General features: G+C 46.9%; 1 protein-coding gene across 5 annotated transcripts in view; it reads right to left on the reverse strand.

The window, feature by feature from the left end:
* Window positions 1-23,113, reverse strand: part of APBA2 (amyloid beta precursor protein binding family A member 2) — a 108,005-nt gene that overhangs the window by 21,960 nt on the left and 62,932 nt on the right. For 4 of the 5 annotated variants that reach the window (XM_083586453.1, XM_083586452.1, XM_083586454.1 and 1 more), the window contains 4 exons: window positions 19,122-19,202; window positions 17,543-17,579; window positions 7,028-7,173; window positions 2,036-2,071 (listed from right to left, as the gene is read on the reverse strand). In XM_083586453.1, the coding sequence (XP_083442579.1) occupies window positions 2,036-2,071; window positions 7,028-7,173; window positions 17,543-17,579; window positions 19,122-19,202 (300 nt within the window). The remainder of the gene's footprint in view (window positions 1-2,035; window positions 2,072-7,027; window positions 7,174-17,542; window positions 17,580-19,121; window positions 19,203-23,113) is intronic. The other variant, XM_083586456.1, reaches the window with a different exon arrangement.

Genomic DNA, 23,113 nt, shown 5'->3' on the forward strand with positions numbered 1-23,113 from the left:
TAACTCGTGAAGGACTGCTGCGTTCAGACAGAGGTGAAGCTGCCCTCTGCTGTGTCTGTCTTTCTCAGAACTGGATTGACAGGGTCTCCATCTGGACATGGACCAAGGACCTTCTGCAAGGCAAAGCAGGTGCTCTGACCATTCCCTCTGAGCTCAAGGAAGTCAGACCTCACCTCAGTCAAGGCTGGCACTGCTGCACAGGCAGCTTAAGAGGAACAGTGTTTTCAACGGTCAACCAACACAACCGGCTTTTGATCTAAGAGTTGCGTGCCCACACTTTCAGCAATGTTGCAATATTGATTTCTCCTGTCATCCAGCACACACCTCGGGGCAACAAAAAGTTTGAGGTGGGCCCCCCATTTTGTGCTATGTACACACGATGCCTCTAGAGTGCATTCTTTCCATCAAAGAAAATTGCTGGGAACTGTGGTTCCACCACTCAGAATGTGCTTCAAGTGTATCATGTGTACGCAGCCTAAGGGGCTGCGGTGAGATTATTGAGGAATAAGTTATTTGACTGCCACCACCAAATCTACATTACGACAGAAAAAGTTTGGACCACGGCAGTGTAGTCAGAGCTTATGAAATCATCACTGGTATCTTCGGGTGAGTCTCTGTTAAGGCAGATCCACACCATGTAAGAGCACATCCAGTGCACATTTAAAGTGCATAGTCATCCCCAAAGCATCCTGGGCACTGCAGTATGTTAAGGGTGCTGGGAACTGCAGATCTGTGGGGTAAACTACAGTTCCCACAAGTCTTCATGTGAGAATCCTGAAAACTGTAGTTTGTTAAGGGTGTCAGGAATTATTATTACCACCCACCACCCACTCAAAGGTCCCAGAGTGGATTACAACGTTAAAACACAATATTAAAAACTGTTCAATGTCACAAAAATAAAGTGGGTCCTAAAAATATCTACTTCAAATGTCAAAAGTCAGGGCAAAGAGGCTTGTTTTCAGCATTCACCAGAAGCTGTAAAATCAAGAAGCCAGACACACCTCTGTGGGAAGGCAGGATCACAGGGTTGCCACAGAGAAGGCCCTCTTCCCAGGCCGCCACCCCATGAGCCTCTGAGGGTAGAGGAACTTCTCAGCAGGAAGTTCTGTAAGGTGCTGTAGGCAGTCTTTCAGATATTTGGGGCTTGAGTCATTTATGGCTTCCAACACCTTAAACAGGGCCCAAAAACAAACTGGCAATTAGTTGTAGCTTTGAGAGAGGAAAACTACCGTTCCCAGTATTCTTTGGGAAAAGTGATGTGCTATATATGTGCACTGAATGTGCTTCAAATGCATGGTGTGAAGTTGTATATATTGGTTCCCCATATCCACCATAAGCTGTGCATGCAGTAATGTGGGCTCAAGTCTACAAAACTCCCTCCCAGGTGAGACTAACCAAGTCCCCTCCCTGCTGAACTTCAGGTGCTTGACAAAGACTTTTCTATCCCCACAGATGTTTTAAGGAAGTTCTCTGTGTTTTTTATTATGTATGTTTTTTGAAATGTGTATGTTTACTGGTTAGAAATGATTAAGTGGTATCAAAAAAAGCTCTAATAAATCGTAAATAGTAATGAATATTGGGTTGCAACACCAATCTTGGCTGCTTCTCCTCCAAAAAGCAATAAAGTATGTCAAATGGAAATAAACTCCTGCAAGAGGAAAATGTGATGTTTATCCAGGCTTAGCAAAACAACAAGAACAACAACAAAATCACCCCCCACAAAAAAAACCATTTCACTGGGATGGATAGCCACAGAGGAAAAGAGGAGTTATTTAGCAGGAAAGTGGGGAACTCTCTAATGAAACCAACCAACCCTGTGAAAATGGGAAGGTTTCTGATGAAGCCAACCAATCTTTCCCACTCCATCTGGTCAACTGCATTTTAAAATGAGCAAAAACAGAAAGCTACAGCTTGACGGAGATCCACAATGAGAGACACAACACTCCAGGATGCACAAAGACCACAGAAAACATAAACAACAAAAATAACCAAATGTAAAACAGACAATAGCATTCAAGAAAAACAGTCTACACACCGCTTTTTTCTTGATTTTAGCTGCCTTTTGCATCCTCTGGGGAGAAGCATTTAAAAATAAAAAGGGAAACAGACAAATGCACAAAAAGAAAACGAGAGAAAGAGATATTATGTGAAGTCAGGGAAATCTTTCATCAAAAGATTCTCAAACCTATTATCTACAGAAATAAAGGAAGGAAGGCTATTGCTGGTCTTTATATGTGTGTACATGTGTGTCAGTATCATCCATCGGTTACAGAAACTGCTGCATAATTTTGTTGATCTTAGCTGCAGATTATATTTCCATACTACACATGCAGTTGCAACCCCAATCTGTTCCAGTGAACCCCCAAATTCCATGCCATCTAATATCCAAATGCAGAAGCCAAGCTTTTGCATCCTAGGACATGGAGTTAATCCTCCAAGCTGGATCATTCTGATATTGCTGTAGCCCAGCCCACATAACCCAATGGTGTCATCAGGTCAGAGGTGAATGTAGCTTAGGACTAGTGAGCGAAAGCAGGAACAGCTTCCACATGCCTGTCAAAACCACACCCACTTTTATGTCAAGAATCACGTTGCTAGTCCCAATACTATCAAACGCTTGTCAAGTTGCCTCTCAACTTGTCACTTAACAAAACTGAACCCCAGTTCCTTCTCAGTCTGTCCATACAAACTTAGTTTCCTGCAAACCTTCCCCTTTTGGGCTCTCTTTCTCTGACTTTAGCAAGTGGGGGAAGTGTACAAGATCCCTCCATCCTATAAAAAACAAATTGTGCAAATGTCAAAAGATTCAAACTTTCTCCAGATTGGCCATACAAGCAAATGTATGAAAGTTGCCATATACTGGAGTCCTACCACTGCTCTATCCAGCCCAACTGGCAAAGGGTTTCCAAATCTCAGACAAGAAGAGCCTTATCCAGCCCGGATACACTGGAAATGCCAAGAATTGTGCCTGGGACCTTCTGCATGCAGAGCACGGGGTTCACCACATAACTACAGCCCCTTCTCCAGAGACATAAGAAGATAGCTGACACAGACCACACATTCCGCCTAGTCCAGCAGTGCCTACTTGGGGTAGCAACAGATCTCCAGGGTCCCACACAGAAATCTTCCCCATCACCTGCTGTAGGATCATTTTAACTGAAGATGCCAGGGACAGAACCTGGGAACTTTCCCATGCAAAATCCGTGCTCTATCAGTGAGTTATGCCTCTTTCTTCCACTTTTGCAAAGGAAATTAACCTAAAAAAACCACCCAAGACTCGGATAAGTTCTGTGGCCCTCAGTGCAGCCAACAAAGTGGGGTGGGGGCAGGGATACATATCAAAATAAATTCTCCATTAAGATAGAATAGCAAAACAAATTCAGATGCTTCTGGGGCAGCTTAAACTGGCATTGGCATCATAACTCAACCTGGTGCCCTCCAGATGCTTGGACACCAACTCCCATCACCCCCAGTCAGATTGGTCAGTGTTCAGGGATGGTGGAAGTCAAGAGTTCCACAACTTCTGAAGAGTACCTCATTGGGGAAGGCTGTTGTAGGCTCATAGCTCCTTGTAAACCATAAGGTTATATCCAAGGCTAGTCCTACTCAGAGCAGACTGTAACTTTGCTGTCTAAAGCAGCATTTTTATATAGTCTGTCACTCCTATTTTATATAATAAATCAAGTTTTCTTTATTTCTTTGTGTGAGAGCTTCTTTGGGGGCATAAGGTTAAAGGTCAAAACATGTCCATAACAAGTGAACATCATACCGGTAATTCCAGCAAAAGATCCGAAACCTCATAGGACTGCTGGCTGTGCACATGTGAGTCCAGGTACACATTTGTAACAGCACAACAAAATCAGACCAAAGGTCCCTTTAGTCCAGCATTCACATGGTGGTCAGCCAGATCCTTCCAGGAGGCTCTTAATCAGAAGTCAAGGAAGGGGGGCTGAAGCCTGACTTGGAGAGGGGGGGCAGTGAATTGTGGGGTACTGTTCTGGCCAGAAGGCAAGAGTCAAAAGCAGGGGAAGCTTCAGAGCTGGAGGGTGGAGCACAGAATGAGCCAGAAGAGGAGGAGGAAGAGTTGGTCAGGTAAGTGAAGAGCCAGGTGCTCCCCCACGCCCTTCTGCACCCCTGTCTCCCAGAATGAGCAGAGGAAGTTTCCATGCAGGCGCAGCTTCCGGTTGTGAATGTGCTGTCTGTCAGAGGAAGGTACATAAACTGGTGGAGGGAGAGTGGTCCCGGGTTGCTGCAACTGCGCCATAGAGGGTGGACCTGCCGAGATGCTAGATTGGTGTGGATATGTCTCCAGAGCTGCAGAAGTGACTGTAAGTGTTATCTTTCACAATAAAGAATTGATTATTGAAATGAGCCCTTGAAATGAGACAGGCTACCCAGCAAATGCAGGAACATCTCATTGCAAGAAAAGAGGACTCAATTGGGGCAGAAATTTCTATTCTATTTAATAAATTAAAAAGAAAGAACAAGATAGTTTTGCTGCCCCCTTCTTATGAAGAGTTGCATGCAGCATTGAGCCATTATTAAAATAGCAGCAGCCAACCGTCTTTGAGAGACTGCCTACCAAAGAAAACCAGACAGCATTGGAACTGATAAACAATGCTGCACTTGGCACAATACAAGTCAAGTTCCGTTTGTGGTTGCCAGTTTCTCTTTTTTTTCCTTGAAAGCCAAACCACTCATTAGGAGCCGGAATGGGGAAAGCAATTAAAAGGGGGAAATGCTATTTTTCTAACGAGAATGAGCAGTGACACTTTTAACCTGTATTTAATGCTGAGATTTAGTGACACTGGGCTGTGCAAGGTGTCTTGACCACAAAAATGTCAAATGTCTGCAAGTATCTTCATGACTTGTATTGCATAGAACTGTAGAGCCGGAAGGGTCCCCAAAAGTTATCTAGTCCAATGCTCTTCAATGCAGGAATCAGCACTAAAGATTCCCCGACAGACAGCCATCCAACCTCTGTTTAAGCACCTCCAATGAACCTCCAATGATATACTGGCATATGCTTTACCAGCCCAATAGAAGTTAAGATATTTGCACATATAGCTACTGTGGGCTATTCAGAAGCTTTCTTACTAGCCAAGCAACAACAGACAATTCCTTGTGCACCACCTTGAGCTCCTTGGGAGAAAAGGTGAATGAATGAATGAATGAATGAATGAGAGAACCCACATAAGCAGCAGGAACTGGGCAGATGAAGGAGTGGAGCTGCACCAGGGCTGGGGAACCCCTTTGGCGAGAGGGTTGCTTTCCCTTCTGCATTTCCTGCCTCACAGGGTTGTTGTGGGGATTAAATGAGGAGGGGGAGAACCATGTGTGCCACTTGGAGTTCCTTGGATGAAAAGATGGGATATAAGTGCAATAAAACCAAAGATAAATAATACAAGTTTTTGTTCCATCCATGCCTCTTAAAGAGCAAGGATCCTAGACCTCATGTCTACCAGGGGAGAGAGGCAGTGCTTAGATTCAAGAGTGTTTCAGACTCACTTCTAGGAGCAGCAGGTAAGGCAGTTTCACAGGTGTGCCTCCCTCCCTAGCTTTCCACCACCACCCATTGGTGTTGTTACCTAATGGGTAATTTAGCTAACCAGCTCTGTTATTGCCAATATGCAGTAAGCTTAGGCTGAACATTATTCTTATTCTTATTCTTCTTATTGATGTTGTGCCCCCTCAGCTTGGCGCCTTATTAATTTTATTTCTACGCACCTCTTTCCACTCAATTTCCATTGCGGGCCTTTTGTATTTGCTTATGTTAACATAATTTATAATGTTACAGGTGTCGCATGATGCCAGTTCCACATTTGTAAGAGCTTGAAACACCTGCACTTTGGAACTCCCTGCCTATTGATATCAGGCAGGTGCCCTCACGCTGCTCTTTTTGAAACCTACTAAAACCATTTTTGTTTAGTCTACCCAAGTATTCAGAAAGCTGATGCAAATTTTAATCTGTTTTCAGTTTAATGTTGACTTAAATTCTGTAAAAGCTTTAAATGGTTAATTCTTCTTATTGATAATGTTACTGTTTAAAACTTTGGTAACCCACTTTGAGGGGTTTTTTTATACCAATCAAACGATGTACAAATCTTATGAAATAAATTAATAATGGATTGGCCAAGATATCATGAGATGTGATTCTACATGTGGTTATCTGTAATTCTCCTCTGCATTTATTTTCAACTTTTCATTATATAGACACTCTCTGTCCTTATACCTGCAAAAAGATTGATAGTAATATATTGCAGGGGGGGAAACATGGCCCCTTTCAATCAATGGATTGGTGACATGACGACTCTTGCAACCCATGAATGGATTGCTTGGACATATGCATGGACATATTTAATGATATTTAGAACGTATTTATCAAAACCATAGTGACCCATGGACCAACATATACCTGGGGGAAACAATAAGTTTATTCATTAACCTATATACTACATTGTTCTGTAAATTATTGTTATTGTTATTATATGTTATTATTATTTTGTTACTGTTGTTTTCCCCTGCCTTTTAAAATGTTTATACATCCTTTTTTCTTTTTCCTCTTTCTTTTTTCCCTTCTTTCTTCTTCTCTTATTTACTTTACTGTAACCCACTGGAATAAAATATCAATAAAAAATAAAATAAAAATATAGATACTCCCTTCCACCTCCACCCACCAAAAGTAATGATGAAGCAACACTAAGATATCCACAACATACAAGGATATGAAAGCATTTATCTGAGCTTTTTGCAACACAAGCCTGGAAAGCCACAACTGGCTGTTACTCTGATTTGGGGGAACTTTGAAAAAACCTGTGCATTATTTATATTCTGCTACTCTGTGGCTGCACACACAGTTTGGGTAGCAGGGAGAGAGAAATTAACGCAATGGTGGGAGCCGAGAGGGTTTTGCCACAGCCATGCGGGAATTCTCTGCTGTGGATGCCGAGGAGCAGATGTTTCCGACTCTTCTGAGTTCAATCATCAAGGGATCCCAAATCCTCTTCCATGGATCGAAAACATCTACCTTGACGCGGCTCACCGCCTCCTGGGCTTGCATCATTCGGATGTTTTTGGAGGGGTTGCGCTCCGAGAGCAGCTGCGTGGAGCCCAAGTAATTGGCTGCAAAGATGATGCCATCAATGAGGTCTTCGGGTTCGCAAGGTCCTGGAACTAAAAAGCCAGAAGGCAGGCAATTATTTCTCTCCTAAGACAGAGCAGCAGAGAGGCAAAACGGAGCAAGGAAGAACACTCCATACTTCCACACGCTGTCCTCAATAGACTATCCTTTTGCTGTCGATGCCTAGCTAATTGCAAAGAGCACAGCCAACAGCAGCAACAAATATTTAAACAAGAGCATTCGGTCCATGCACTTGTGGGTCAGGGAACAAGGAAGCAAAAAGCAGTGTTAAAAGTAAAAGTAAAGCAAAAGAACTTAGCGGCAAGATATAACAACACCAACTTCAAACCATTTTAATGGCAATTTCACCTCCCCAAAGAAAGAGGGCTGTGAGTCAGTAAGAGAAAACTCTCACCATCCTCCCTAATCTAAGGGTGAGCTAAGAGCTAAGTGCCTGAACTGGAGGGAGGGCAGGGGGAGGAAGAAGTGCGGGATACTTAAAAGCAGGAGATGTTCTCAAGCAGGTGGTTCTTATGTTCTTATATTTCCCCCCAGAATGGCCCCTTTGCAGTATTCTGGGGCATTTGGAGGAGGGGAGGGAACAGGGGCCACCACACTTCCCCCAACACACACACACCAATAGCATAGTTCTTGAGAGGGTGCAGGGTGGTGGTGATAATATGACTGAAGTCGCTGTTCCACCAGTGCCAAACCTCATCCCAGATGCCATCTGGGAGGAAACTGCCCCTTGAAAAACTACCAAAAAGTCCTCAGATTTGCGAATGTCACCCAATTCCATTTCCCATGGTCCTTTGGGGGCAGTCCTGGCAGTTAAGCAGATACAAAGCGAATAAAGGGTTGTTGAGAAACCTTGGCCAGCTACGGGTGATTCATAAGTAATGGCAGTGAAATGCATGCCCTTTGGGACATAAGACTGGGCCAATGGCCCATCCAGTCCAGCATCCTGTTCTCACAGTGGCTAACTAGATGCCTGCAGGAAACTTGTAAGCAGGACCTGAGCACAGGAGGACAAGTCTTTGCAGCAGAGAACAAGGCCTTATAACGAGGAAAACTAACACAATAGCCCTCACACTTAAATGCACCCCATGTTGCCCACAATGAGCTCTCCTTGGTGCTGAGCCGGCCAACCTGCTTTGCTCTGAGGGAAGGACCAGCACACAATATCTGTAATCTCAGAAATGAGAAGGGGAAATATATTGGTGGAGATGAACCCCTGGATCTGGGAGCAGTTAGAAGAGGTAGCTTTGGAGGCGCTTCCTTGTACCAACCAGCTCTAAGATTTCACCATTTGTTTAAAATGTTGTACCCTGCATTACCAGATATGCCAGACTATCAAAGTGCCCAAGGTTCCATAACCAACACTATAATAAAATGCTGCTGCTGTTGATTTCATTAAAATAAAAACAACAACTTTAAAATGCAGTAAAATAATTATCCCAGGGTCCTAGCTTTCCAGAGCAGAGGTTAGCTGGGACTCTGTGCAGGGCCCTTTGCTCACAGAGAAGGGGCTATAATTCCTTGCTGCTTTCAGTTGCTCTTTTCTGCACTTTCCCCAGCTCTCTGCAAATAGGTCCCCACCATGCATATTGTAATGGCTTTAGGGGTTGCTTGTGCGTAAGTTACCGCCGCTCTGGGCTAGGTTGCCTGGTTAAACCGTTTCTGTCTGGACAGCCATCCACTCCGTGGCTGTTCAGTCGCTAGCAGAATCCATCAGTGGGCGTTTCTTGAACCTCTTCCAGCAAAGAAGTTCTTTGACGCCAAGTCGCCGCCTACTTTCCCTGCGCGGAAGTCTTCTGCGCAGGGTGGGTGTGGGCAGCGGAGGACCTGTGCTCTCCTCGCTGGTCTCCTGCGAAGAGTCCTGGAGCCTCCTCTCTGCTTCCCCCATCAGCCCCCCTCTATCCCTGGTGTTGCGCTGATTTTCTTCCCCAGCCGGAGACCTGCCTCTCTCCCTGCTTGGCCCCTCTCCAGCATCGCTGTGGAGCCTCGCCTCCTCCTCTAGTTCCGATGGCAGTTCCCTGACATCCATCTCCCCCCCAGAACCCCCTCCACCCCTGGCCCGACCTTTCGATCCAACTTCGTCCCTGTCCTCGGCCGACGATGCAGGGAACCCGCTTCCCACCCGCTCTGATCTCTCCCCGCGGGGTGGGCCTCCCAGTCTGAATCTTTCCTCTCCGATGCTTCTCCTCCCTCCTCTTCGGAGGCAGGAAAACCCTCAAAGTCCTCCTCGTCGTCGATGGTGCCAAATTGCTCCTCCCAGAATCTTGCTGGTGGTTTTGGTTTGTGTGGGAACCGACTGTGAAACTCTTCCACTAGATACCCGTCATTGATTGCCTCCACCGGAACCCACGTGTCTTCTGACCGGGGTTCTCCCTCCCAAGCTACCAAGTACTCCACCTTGCGCCCTCGCCACCTGGAATCGAGTATTTCCGTGGCTTGGTTGTGGTGTTCCCTCTCCTCTACCTGCGGGTGTGTGGTGACTTCTCCCTCCCGTCCCGGGAATTCCCGCCCCTCCCTGTACGGAGAGAGTAGGGACCTATGGAACACCGGGTGTAACTTCATGCTGTCAGGCAGCTTGAGCCTGAATGCCACGGGGTTCACCTGCTGTGTTACCTCAAAAGGTCCCAGCCGCCTCGGCTGCAACTTCTTGCACCCTCCCTTAAAGGGTAACCCTCGAGTTGACAACCACACCCGGTCTCCCACCCGTATGGTCTCCCCTTCCCGACTGTGCTTGTCTGCCTGCCTCTTGTAAATTTCCTTGGCCCGCTCCAAATTCATCTGGAGTTGCTGGTGCAAGGCCTCCATTTCTTCCACAAACTGCTCTGCTGCAGGTACGCTCCACCCTTCCTCCCTCCTCCCCGGGAAGGCCCTGGGGTGACACCCATAACTGGCCATGAATGGGCTCATTCCCGTGGACACGTGTCCAGCGTTATTGTATGCAAATTCAGCCAGCGCTAGTTTCTCTACCCAATCATTCTGTCTCTCGCTGACGTAGCAGCGTAGGTATTGCTGGAGTATACTGTTCGCTCATTCCGCTTGCCCGTTGGTTTCCGGGTGTCTCGCCGTCGAGAAGCCCACCTCGACCTGCAGCAAGCTCATGAGCTTCCTCCAGAACCTTGAAGTAAATTGTTTCCCGCGATCTGGGATGACCCTCGAGAGAGCCCCATGCAACCTGAAGATGTGATCCACAAACAATCTGGCCGTTTCCTCTGCCATCACCGCATGTGAGCAAGCTATGAAATGGCAAATTTTTGTCAGTAGATCGACTACTACCATGACTGCTGTCTTCCCCCTTGATTTGGGCAAATCTGTCATAAAATCTATGGACACCACCTCCCAGGGTTTTCCCGGCGTGGGTAAGGGTTCCAGTAACCCTGCAGGGGCCGCCCTCTCCCCCTTCGCCCTCTGGCAGCGGTCGCACCCCCGTACGTACTCCCGTACATCTTCCCTTACTCTTGGCCACCAGAACTGCCTGGTGACAAGCAGCATGGTCTTGTGCTGACCAAAGTGCCCCGCTGTTGGGTTGTCGTGGAGTTGTTTGAGTACCCTTCCCCTCAAGGTCTCCCCTGGTACGTACAGCGCTCCCTTATAGTACAGTACCCCTTCCTTTTCCTCAAACTCTCCATGGTTTTCCCTTCCTTCCCGTAGTTCCCTTATTTTAGTTTGGGCGAACTCGTCGTCCCTGGTGAGACCGGCTAGTTCTCATTTCCCAACCAACACTCCCCCACACACCCATCTGTCCTCGGGGAACACGTGTCAGGCTTCCGGCGGTCCCTCTCCTTCCATGTACTCCGGCTTCCGGGAGAGAGCATCGGCTCTAACGTTCTCCTCTCCCGGCACATACCGGATCTCGAAGGAAGACTTGGAGAACTCTTGTGCCCATCGAATCTGTCTCTGGTTGAGTACTCGCGCAGTCCTCCAGTACTCCAAGTTCTTGTGATCCGTGCAAACCTGGATCCCTATTAACAGATGTCTCCATCGGCGAAACGCTGCATAGATAGCTAGCAGTTCGCGGTCATACACCGTGTAGTTCTGCTCCGACTTGCTCAGCTTCCTCGAGAAAAAGGCGCACGGCCTCCAGTCTTGCTGGGTTCCTGGCTGGAAAAGTACGGCTCCTATGGCCCGGTCTGACGCGTCGGTCTCTAGCCTCATGGGCTTCTCCAGATCCACGTGCAGGAGCTGCTCTTCCGACGCGAACGCTTTCTTCAGGCTTTCAAAGGATTGCTGGGCACTCTCTGTCCAGACGAACTTCTTTTTGCTACTGAGACAATCTGTGATGGGTGCTGTTAAATGGGCGAAGTTCTTGATGAACTTCCTGTAGAAGTTGCTGAACCCTAGGAACCTCTGCACGTCCATCCGGGTCTTGGGGGCCTTCCATTCCAGTACCGCCTGCACCTTGCTGGGGTCCATAGCTAGGCCCTTGTCTGACAACTTGTACCCCAGAAACTCTACTTCTCTGGCGTGAAATTGGCATTTTTCCAGCTTGACCCACAACTGGTGCTTCTGCAGTCTCTTTAGCACTTCTCTGACATCTCTGACATGTTGCTTCTCATTATCAGAATAGATTAAGACGTCGTCCAAGAAGTCTACGCAGTTTTTGTACAGCAGGGACCCCAACACGTGGTGCATGAAAGCTTGAAAGCAGGCGGAGCCCGACTGTAATCCAAAGGGCATAACTAAGTACTCAAAGGCTCCCAGGGGGGTGAACATGGTGGTTTTCCATTCGTCCCCCTCCCTCATCCTGATCAAATTGTATGCTCCCCTGAGGTCCAGCTTGGTAAAAAATTTCCCTGCCTCACCTGTGTTAAAATGTCGTCAATCCTGGGCATTGGGAAGGTCACGGGTTCTGACAACCAGGTTGACGCCCCGGTAGTCCACAACGAGCCTGGGCTTATTAGTATCCTTTTTGTCCACAAAGAACACCGGACTCCCCCCCACCGCCTTTGATTCTCTTATGAAACCCCTTTTCAGGTTCTTGTCAATAAATTCCCACAACTCCTGCATCTCCCTGTCCGACATGGCGTACAGTTTACCCACCGGCAGCTGAGCCCCTGGGAGTAAGTTGATTTGGCAGTCAAAGGGCCTATGGGGGGGTAGTCTATCCGCCTCCTTCTCGCTGAAGACCTCCTGCAGGTCAGCATATTGGGGTGGCACCTTCCCTTTTGGCTCCACAGCCACTCCAGCCACCCTGGCCACTGTCATCCTTGGGGTTCCCCCCCATACAATGTTCCAAGCAGTAAGCTGACCCAAAGGTGACTGACCGCTGATGCCATGCCACTACTGGATCATGCAGTGCCAGCCAGCTCATTCCCAGTATTATTGGGGGTCCTGACAGTGTGGCTACGTGAAAGGCAATGGTCTCTGTGTGCCTGGAAACCCTCATTCTCATTGGCGGGGTCTGGTGCATCACCTCCCCTCCCAGAAGTTCCCTGCCATCGATGGTTGTCACTTGCAAGGGAAAATCCAGAGGCAGCAGGTGGAGTTGGTGCTCTAGAGCGAAGCTCTTGCTGAAGAAATTGTAGGAACTGCCTGAATCCAGCAGCCCCTTCACCTTGACTGGGTGCCCATTTGGGAGTTCTAGCACCACTTCTATGGCTATAGCTGCCCTGGGAGGGTCTGGTTGGGGCACTTCTATCGGTTGTTGGCTTGGCTGCTGCCCCCGCTGATTGGCAGCCAAGCTTGGCCGTTTCCCTGGGCCTGATCCGTTTCCCCCTTCCCCTCACAGCCAGCAGCTCCCACCATCCCTTGCCAGGCCTTTCTTTGAGGGCAGACCCTGGCAAAATGTCCTGGCCGTTGGCAGAGGAAACACTTCTTGTGGGTTTTCCAATCCTTTCCCTCCCTCTTGCGCCCTTCAGTGGAGTTTGAAACCTTGTGCGTGCGCGCGCGCGCCATCTATTTCCATTGGCTCAGCTGGCTGGGAAGGCTGCCTCGGTATTTCAGGAATGCGGTAGTCATGGCAACGTTCCCCTCTCCCTTCGCTCTTCTCCTGAGCCCGCGCTTCCTGTCTTGCGCCAATCGCAAGCACAGCCTTGGTCAGCTGATCCATCAACTGCGGGCGGGGCGCGCGGGAAAGCTTATCCTTGACCGTTGGGGACAACCCCTCCTCAAACAACATCTGAATGGGTTCAGCGTCCAGATCCCACCCAAGCCAGTGGATTAACATCGCAAAGTGCGACCAGTAGTCTCTAACTGATTGGCTCCCCTGCTTGCACCCCATCAATTGCCATCAAACCACATTTTGCTCCACTTTGCTGGAATACATTGCATTCATTGCCTGAAAAAAATTCCTGAGGTCTTTCAAGGCGGCATTTTGCATTGCCATTAGGGGCCTGATCCATTCCTGTGCCCCATCCTCCAGATGCCCCACAATGTAGGCCACCCTCTCCCCATCATCCGCAAAGTCATCATGCTGCAGTTCCAAAGCGTACTCTATTTCCGTTCGGAACGCGTTGTAGTCCTGGGGCTTCCCCCCAAACTTGTGCACCAGCCCCGGTACCTTCCTTGCGATGGGGGTGGGTCTGACCTTGGTATCCTGAGCCCTCCGTTCGCCCAGCCTCGCCGTCAGGAGAGCCACATGCTGTTCTAAATCTCGGTTCCTCTCCACCAGATTCTGCACTCCAGCTGCTCGCTCCGTGGCGCCGGCTTCTCCGGTTTGACTCATTATGCTCCCCTGCCTGTCGCTGCGCACAAGCAACTTCAGGGACTGATGGATTGCTGTAATGGCTTTAGGGGTTGCTTGTGCGTAAGTTACCGCCGCTCTGGGCTAGGTTGCCTGGTTAAACCGTTTCTGTCTGGACTCCGTGGCTGTTCAGTCGCTAGCAGAATCCGTCAGTGGGCGTTTCTTGAACCTCTTCCAGCAAAGAAGTTCTTTGACGCCAAGTCGCCGCCTACTTTCCCTGCGCGGAAGTCTTCTGCGCAGGGTGGGTGTGGGCAGCGGAGGACCTGTGCTCTCCTCGCTGGTCTCCTGCAAAGAGTCCTGGAGCCTCCTCTCTGCTTCTCCCATCGGCCCCCCTCTATCCCTGGTGTTGCGCTGATTTTCTTCCCCAGCCGGAGACCTGCCTCTCTCCCTGCTTGGCCCCTCTCCAGCATCGCTGTGGAGCCTCCCCTCCTCCTCTAGTTCCGATGGCAGTTCCCTGACACATATGTTTGGCCAAATGGCTACAAATGGAATGATTGACGCCTTGCACTTATTTATTTTCTAAAGTTTTAATAAAATGCAAATTTATATTATTACATTCTTTAAAAACAGAGAGTTGTATCCAGCTATGTTTACTCAGAGTAAATCCACTGCATTAGTCATTCACCTAACAAGTGCCATCAGCAGAATCACTGCAAATGAACTTCCCTGTGCACAATGGGGCTTCTCCCTCTCCTCCCCCTGTGCCCCCATTTCCCTAACACTGGCTTGAGGGAGGGTCAGGAGAACCCTCCCCACAGAAGAGCAGATGTGGGGAGGACAGGGGGCCATTCTATCTGACAAGCTGAAATGCTTGCACAGATGGAAGATTCATCATGGTGCTTCACTGAAGTCCACTCGGTGTATTTAGCTTTTTTATTTTTGCCATATCATTTTAATGATATATTTGCTTGTTTATGCTACAATGACATTTCTGGCTCCTGACCAGACTATGGTAACTTATTAACAAAACGTCACTCAGATCCTCTTCAAAGGGAGGGTGTGCAGCGGTGAGATTGGGAGATCTCAAGCCACCTTTTATTTTGTGTGCTGAGATTTGCAGGCACCTGTGTCTCCTGCAATCTCTGCTGTTTCCAGACCTTAGCCAAGTTTTGCTGGTTGCAAGTGTCAGGGAAGGAACTTTCCCTCCCTTTAGCAATGTGGTGACAGAAACAGAAGCTCTGAACATGCTCACTGCAGCTGGAGCTGGAAGCTGTTCAGAGAAATGGAGGAAGAGACTGAAAACTGAAGGGCTGAAAAGACTGATAAATCAGCAGTCAAGGGGGATGTGGCGAATCAAGAGACATACTTCCAGCTGGAGCCTCAAAGGGCAGAGAGAATGACCAATAAGACTGAGTTTCTCCTCTTTTAAAGCCAAAATGAGTGCAATAATTGACCCAAGACTAGAAGCAGAGCATTGTCTCTCCATGTAATGAATGTGGGCAGGGGAGGGGAGGTTATCTGGACAGGAGACTGCTGGGACAGTGGAGGCATAGCTGACACAACCCTCAACAGCCTGGTGCCTGCCAGATGCTCTGGGCTACAACCATCCTTTTACGAAGTTCTATGGCAATAAAGCAATGAAGGAAGATGCCTTGAACCATGTCAGATTATCTCTCCATCTAGCCCTGCGCTGTCTACTCCATGGGTAGGCAACGTGGTGCCCCTCTGATGCTGTTGAACTCCAATTCCCATTCAGCCCCAGGATGATGGGAGCTGCAGTTGCATAATATCTGGAAGGCATCATGTTGGCTGGCCTACTCTATTTTGACTGGTGGCAGCTCTCTGGGGACTCAGACAAAGATTTGTCCCTCTAATAGTTGTTGCAGGTGACGTCACTCAGGACCTTCTGCATGCAAAGCAGCTACTCTCTCCCTGGAGCAAAAATGGGGGGCTGGGAGGATTTAGGGTTGATCTTTCAAGAGGGCTCATTCGCTTGAATTAAGCCAAGGCCTACAATCCTAGTTAATACATACAGGCTATACATGACAAAGTATAAAAGAACCCAACAGGATCAGAGGAATGTATCTATGTTTTTTATTCAAATATAGCTGCTATGCTTTGCACACTTACTGCTAGTAAGTCCAAATGAATTCAACTGTGCTTACATCTGAGTAGACATGCATCGGATTGCTCTCTTGTGCACTGAAGCACCATACATAGCCTTGCTTTTATGGACTTAGCCACATTAGGAGAAAATATTCCAGGGACAATTCAGTCTCTGGTAAAAAGCTTATATCACTTTTGTCATAAATAAAACCTGTTAGTTGGGGGGGGGGTGTGAAACACACAAACACACACACACAAACACGGCTGAAATTCAACACACACCTAACTGGCAGTGAGTCACACTGGACTTAACAGGGCTGACTCCTGAGTAGACACGTGTAGGAGGGCACTGTAGGGCGCTCTCTACTCTGTGCCAGCTCTGCCTGCTTTTGCATGCACAACCCGTCAACAAGAGCTGGTTTCTCTCTCAGTCAGATTTAATGGAAGACAAGAAGCATCCATAATGTCATCCTCAGAAAAGGACAAATGAGGCACAGCTAAGTGGACCTTGCACCCTCTGCTGTCAACAAGATTCTCAGTGAAGATCAATCATACAAAGAAGTTTAATTTCATTAGGTCAGCCATCAGCACCAATTATTAGTATACTAATTAAAAGTCCCAAAGTCAGAGGGGTGCTAGAACCATACAAATAAGTCTGCATAATATGCCTTGCTGTCGGAGACTTCCAAATGCCAGTTTATTTAGCCTGTAAAATAGAAATTGCACTGATTTCTATTAACGGGGCTCTCATAATCTGGTGCACTCTCCAAATGGCTGGAAGCAAAAAAAGAAACGCCATCTCTAAAGGACATAAGCACAGTTTCTTAACAGTATTCAGTCTAAGCCCGTGGTTCCCAACGTAGGACACATGCCCCACAGGGGGGCAATTCGATTTTTAAGGGGGGCAAATTGTGAATGAGTTATTAATAGTGAAATTTAGGCTTCCTCCATGTGAATAGGAGTTCACTTTGAATAATAAGAATTCTATGTCACAGGGGTGGGATAGGCATCAGGATTTTAGAGATGCTTAGGTGGGGCATGGCCAAAAAAAGGTTGGGAACTACTGGTCTAAGCCATATAGGGACCCTATGTTGACCATCTAGTTCATTTCAAGCCTCTAAACTGGGGTGGGAAAAGCAAGCATATATTTGGGGCTTGATAACAGGATTGGCAGGTTGGAGAAAGCTGGGCTGGACCTCCAGTTTGTGGGACTACTAACTCCCATCATGGCTGTTCACTGGCCAAGGGGGCTGGGGCTGATGGGAGCTGAAATCAACAGGCTCTCCAACCCTGGATTAAACAATAAAGTGACTCACTTCCCTTCTATGTAAGCACAGAAATCTCCCAGCTTTTAACGATAAGAGGCCATGTTCCAGCCACACAAAAGTCACATCTGTTGCTCTGCCCACTTTTGACTCCGGCCCCTCTGACCACTGGCATGTGGCCCCTGGCAGGCTGCACTTTTGGAAATATGGCCCCCAAGTGGCAAAGGTTTCTCAATCCCTCCCCTTCTCTCGCTGTAGAATGCAGGGTTGTCTCAGGAAGGAGACACAGCTGCCCCAAGTCTGATAAATCTCATGGCACGTAATAAATCATCTCTCGATAAGTCAGGATTCCCCATCACCACCCCTGCAGTCTTAATGTTATAAACATTAGGAATCCTGTGAAGATGCACTTACCATCAACAAAGCTTGGGAAGGAGGACACCTTCTTTGTCTGTGTGGATATAAAAATAAAGAGCTTATAACTCTATAGAAATAGTAAGATGTTTATTATGAAAAATGCATGCACAGGACGCGGAGGAAGAACAGAAGAATTTTTCATTCCTTTTTCATCATAATTACCGTAATTTTAGGCGACTACATGACATTGGCCTGATTCACACATCACAATAAGTGATAGCTCTGCTATTCCCATCCCCTGGGCAGGGAGAATACCATGATCTCTGGCTTAGCATTACATTCATACCAGGGGGTCATGGTTAGTCTCTCTCCAAATAAACAAGATTAATTTTTTCCCCTTACTGACTGTGGTTTGTTGGGAGTGAAACCCACCGCAGTCCAAAGTTTAGATGAAATGCCAAGCCAGAGATCACGGTTTGTTTCCTCTGCATAGAAGCAGGAAGGAGTAGTAGAAGCTTCTTAGGCGTGGTCATGGTGAACAATTAAGAAGTTGTTAAGGGCTTGGCAACATAACAATTATGTGTTCTTGATTAAAAACAGCAGCACCCCTCTTAAAAAGTAATCTCTGCGTTATTGAACATGGCTCAACTCCACATGCAAATTAATCTTGTACAATCTGCTGGTTAGCACTGTTTTTATGGATGTATTTTCTTTAAAACTGTCATCACTTCCCTGGCCTGCTTGAAGCTCAGAACAACACACTTCTGAAAAGTCTCATCAGCGTAAGAACACCCAAGTGTCATTCCTGTTTTTTAAAAAACCCAAAAACCTGGCACAGTCTCAAATCTCATCTGGGGGCAGGCAGTGCTTATATTTTCACAAATTAGTATTATGGACAGACTCGTGTGTACAACTGACACCTCCACACACCTCTGAGAAAACAGTCTCTGAGTTTAACCCTAAATGTCTCACCTTAAATGTCAGCCTAAACAAACCACAAAGGGCCGGCCTCCAGCCCCACAGATGTCTCTTATCACCCTTCACCACTGATCATGCTGGCTGGGGCCAGTCCAACAGCACCTGGGGGGGCACAGGTGGGCCATCCCTGCTGTAAGCATGTTGACACTCTTATTCTTATTATCACTATTATCATTATTATTGCTATTTCCACTTAACCCTTCCTCCCAAAGGAGCTCAGGTCAGTCAGCACATTGATAACAATGCCATGAAAAACACTCCAGATACAGTTAAAACAATCACATTCTCTTGGCCCATGATTTCAGGGCTGCCACAAAGAGTATCTTTTAGCCATTGAATTTCTGGGTTAACTGGGAAGGAACTCCACCCCCCACCCCCCGATATGACCTTTGGAATGTTTTGATTGTTTTGTATCAGTTTGTTTTAATGTTCTACCCGAAATAAAAATAATGCAGAGATAGAACATAATAAATTCTGGACACAAATAAATAGAACAGTTTAGCTCTGAAATCTTTCTTCAGTGATTCATCATACACCCCCCCCCCCGAATGTCTTTCTGCAACGCAGAGCTTCACAGCTTTGGAAAGAGAAGCATGACGTGAAATACAAGAGGGAGGCAGGACAGGGGAAACAGAGCACCTTGGCCTCTAGTACTTGCCTCTGGCATATTATTATTGTTGATCGGTCCATTGAGGTCAGAACGCTGCTGTTTCCGAGGCTGATCCAATCCATTGCATACCTGTAAAAGAAGCAGAACGACCGAACTGATCAACAGCTCAGGGAGAAGGAGATCAATGCAGCATCGTTCTATCACTGCCTCCTACCCATCATCTGCATTGCTGCTACTGTGGAAATAAGGGCTGATCTATCCATTGACTGTTTGTGAGCATATTAAAAGACTGTAGAAGATATAAAATATATCTCAAGAGCCAGTATAGATGGTTGGTTTTTGCTGGGTTTAAATCCCGAGTTATTTATTTATTCATTTATGGAAATAAATTATGCATCACTTGATTGTAAAAACAAAAGCAAATAAAAACCTCAAGGTGGTTTACAAAGAGAATAAGACAATAAAATTATTAGTAAAAACACTTAAAAACCAACTATTTGCCCCAATAATAAATGTTGGAAATGTAAGGAAACTGAAGGTACTTTCTACCACCTTTGGTGGACGTGCCCAAGGATCAAGGTTTTCTGGGAAATGATTTATAATGAAATGAAAAAGGTGCTTAAATGCACATTCGTGAAGAAACCAGAAGCCTTCCTCCTGGGCATGGTAGGCCAATTGGTGTCAAGGAAAGACAGGACGTTTTTTATGTATGCTACAACAGCAGCAAGAGTACTCTTAGCAAAGTATTGGAAGACACAAGAGCTACCCACACTGGAAGAATGGCAGACCAAGGTGATAGACTACAGGGGACTGGCTGAGATGACTGGCAGAATCCGTGACCAAGGGAAAGAGACGGTGGAAGAAGATTGGAAGAAATTTAAAGTTTATCTTAAGAACTGTTGTAAAATTAATGAGTGTTAAAATGTCTTGGGTAATGCAAAATAGAATTGCAGTGACAAACAATTGGATATGAGAAAAAAGATTTAAAGAAAGTGCTATAAGTAATTGAAATTAGGGGTTGCTGGAAAGATTTAAAACAGGGATGCAGAAAGGGGAGGTATGGGGAAGTCGCTGAAAGAAGGTTTAAGGGAAAAAAGGTTAAGAAATTATACGTGTTTATATGTTTGTTTGTTTATGTATTGTGATGTATTGTCTTTTAATATGTGTTGAAAAACCAATAAAAAATTTATTAAAAAAAACAACCAACTATTTGCAACATTTTTAAAAAATCAGCAAGCGAAAAACTGGTTAAAGTACCTGTATGTTATCCATATTCTACACGCACTGGCAGAGGAAGAGGGGGGCGGGGGGAGTGCACCGCCCCTGGCACCACGATCCTGGTGGGGTGCCATCATGGCTGCCCCCACCGCACGCTGGGTGCCGTGCCACGCCCCTGTGGGCGGCGCACCATTCTCTGGGACACGTGCCACACCCCTGCGGGTGGCATGCCACACCCCGGGACACATGCCAGCCAGGCCCCCGCCTGCTCTCTTCCCCCAGTGCTGGAGCATGAAGCTCTGCCACTGTCTACATGTCTGGGTAGGCTTGTCTAAACTAAAATGTTTTTAGCAGGCGCTGAAAGAGTACAGAGAAGGTGCTGGCCTGGTGTCAATAGGCAGGGAGTTCCAAATTATAGATGCTGCCGCACCAAAATATTGCTTTCATACAAATGGGTATTTTGTGGCCCCTATAACAATTCCAGGTTCCAGAATGGCACACATATTTATTGTCTGGGTGGTGGAATATCAAGGCCATGGAAAATGCAGACACCTATGTGAAAAGGGAGGCAATCCATGGATTTCTTCTGCATCCAAGGGGTGGCAGGGAAAGAGATTGTATAACTCTCTCCACGAGGAGCACTCTAAAAACATACGAAAAACCTGCTGGGTCAGGTCCATGGCGCATCTAGCCCACCCTCCTGTTCTCACCGTGGCCACCCAGTTAACCTGTGGGAAGCCAGCAAGCAGCACGTGAGCAGAAGCGCCCCCTCCCTCCTGGGGCTTCCAGCAACTGGTATTCAGAAGCACGGCTGCCTCCGGCTGAGGAAGCAGAACAGAGCTACCCTGAGCTGGATAGGACTCAACCACCACAGCAGATGGCCGTTTTCAGAATTCCGTTAAGGCCTATAAAAGACAGTTGTGAGAAACCCAATCACAACTGCACCATTACACTAAAAGTAAGATATGCATTGACATATGGACACACACTAACACAAGGGAACCAGCACATAGAAGATTGCAACACTGCCAAATAACATGTAAATTATTTTGGGAGCTGCCAGGATTAAATCAGAAAAGCCTTGGCAGAAAAGCAGGATGGCTATGGGGGTGGGAAACAATTTTCAAACAAGAGTGACAGGACATATATTGGGCCTGTGATGCGAAATGGCTTCTTCTACCCTTTAAAGGCCTTGTCAGGTCTGATCACAATTCATTTGGCAGCACAAGAAATGCATCCGTAGCCCAGACATGCCCACATACAAAATGGGTTAGAACAGCACCCGATTTGGACAGCATGTCTCAGACATGGTCAGTAAATGAGCATGTTTCTCCCCACAGTAATGATTCAGCACTTGGGGGTTTTCATGGTGGTGAGCAGCCGGTAGCCTTCAGACGCTAATGAATTGTGGCTCCCATCATCCCTGAGCACTGGCCATGCTGGTTGGGGCTAATGGGAGTTGTAGTTCAGGCACCAGGTTGGAGAGGGCTGTGGCTCTGCCCCTGTGGCTCTGAGCATATAGAAACAATTGAACACATTTCTTTCCATTGCCAGTACTATTACAATCATACGTGACCGGTTTATTGTGCCAATAACACACAAATTTCACAGGGCAATTCTATATCCCTTTACTGCTCCAAAATAGAAACCCTGATATAATATATTCAGTCTCCAGATATTGTGCTGCTATGATTGACATACTTCGGAGGATGACATGTGCCATACAACAGGTCTAAAACTGAAGGTTTACATCTACAAATTTTATATTCTGCTTGATTTATGTGCCTTACACACCAACTCGAGTTCCAGCTCCCACACCAGGGACTCATCATGGACACACAGTATTGTCTGAACTGACAGGCAGTGACTTTCTAGGGAATACTTCTTCCATCTGGTGCCCTCCAGATGTTTTGAATGGCAACTCCTATTATCCCTGACCATTGAGTGTTCTGGCTGAAGCTGACAGGAGCTGCAATCCAAAACATCTGGAGGACAGCTGGTTGGGAAAGGCTGCTCTAAGGTTTTCCAATGCATAGGAGATGCTAAGGATGGAACCTGGAACCAACTGCATGCAATACCATTTCTCTGTCACTGAACAACACTCTTCCTCCAACACAAGATTATCGCTGTTCAACATATGCAGATGCAATGCAATTGTTACAAACCAGGGCTGCTTAACACACAGAATTTCAATGCCAACACTCCCTTACCCCAACCTACTTTTAAGAATAGATCTAATTATCTCCCCTGCTTTTGCATGTGGAAATGTCACCACTGATGTTGGAACACTGTTACCAGCTGATGCTGTCACATTGTAAAAGTCCCATATGCAAGCTAGCCATAAACAGCTCTATTTGCAAACCAGGATATACTTCTCACTTCCCGGGGCATTTTGTGTGTGTGTTCCCTTGTTCGTTCCAATCAAAAATTAATGTTCCAGATGAGAACTTATCTCAAAGATAGCGATAGATTATCTTGTTGCTAAAAGGGGGTGGAGAATTAATTGCAAGCAAAGGCGAGAGTGATGAGACAGTACCCGCCTCTTCAGCTTTCCCTCTCTGTGACTGTGAGGATCCAGCATGGGATTCTGGGATGAAAAAGGGAGGCTCCCCCCCCCCATGCAAGGGCACCTGGTACTGTGAATCAGGAGTCCCATCCAAGTGTTCTGCTTGTATTCAAAGCCGATGCAGTGCACTAATTTCTGCTCCCCAACTCATGGAGTACAATGATCTGAAGCTGGGGAGGGAGCTGCTCCACTCCAGGTGGAAGCTCTCCACCTCATTTAGAACCCCAGTTGTGTGGGTTTCTAAATGCGTGAGGAC

Source organism: Podarcis filfolensis (assembly GCF_964270895.1).
Source record: "Podarcis filfolensis genome assembly, chromosome: 14".
Lineage (NCBI taxonomy): Eukaryota > Metazoa > Chordata > Lepidosauria > Squamata > Lacertidae > Podarcis > Podarcis filfolensis.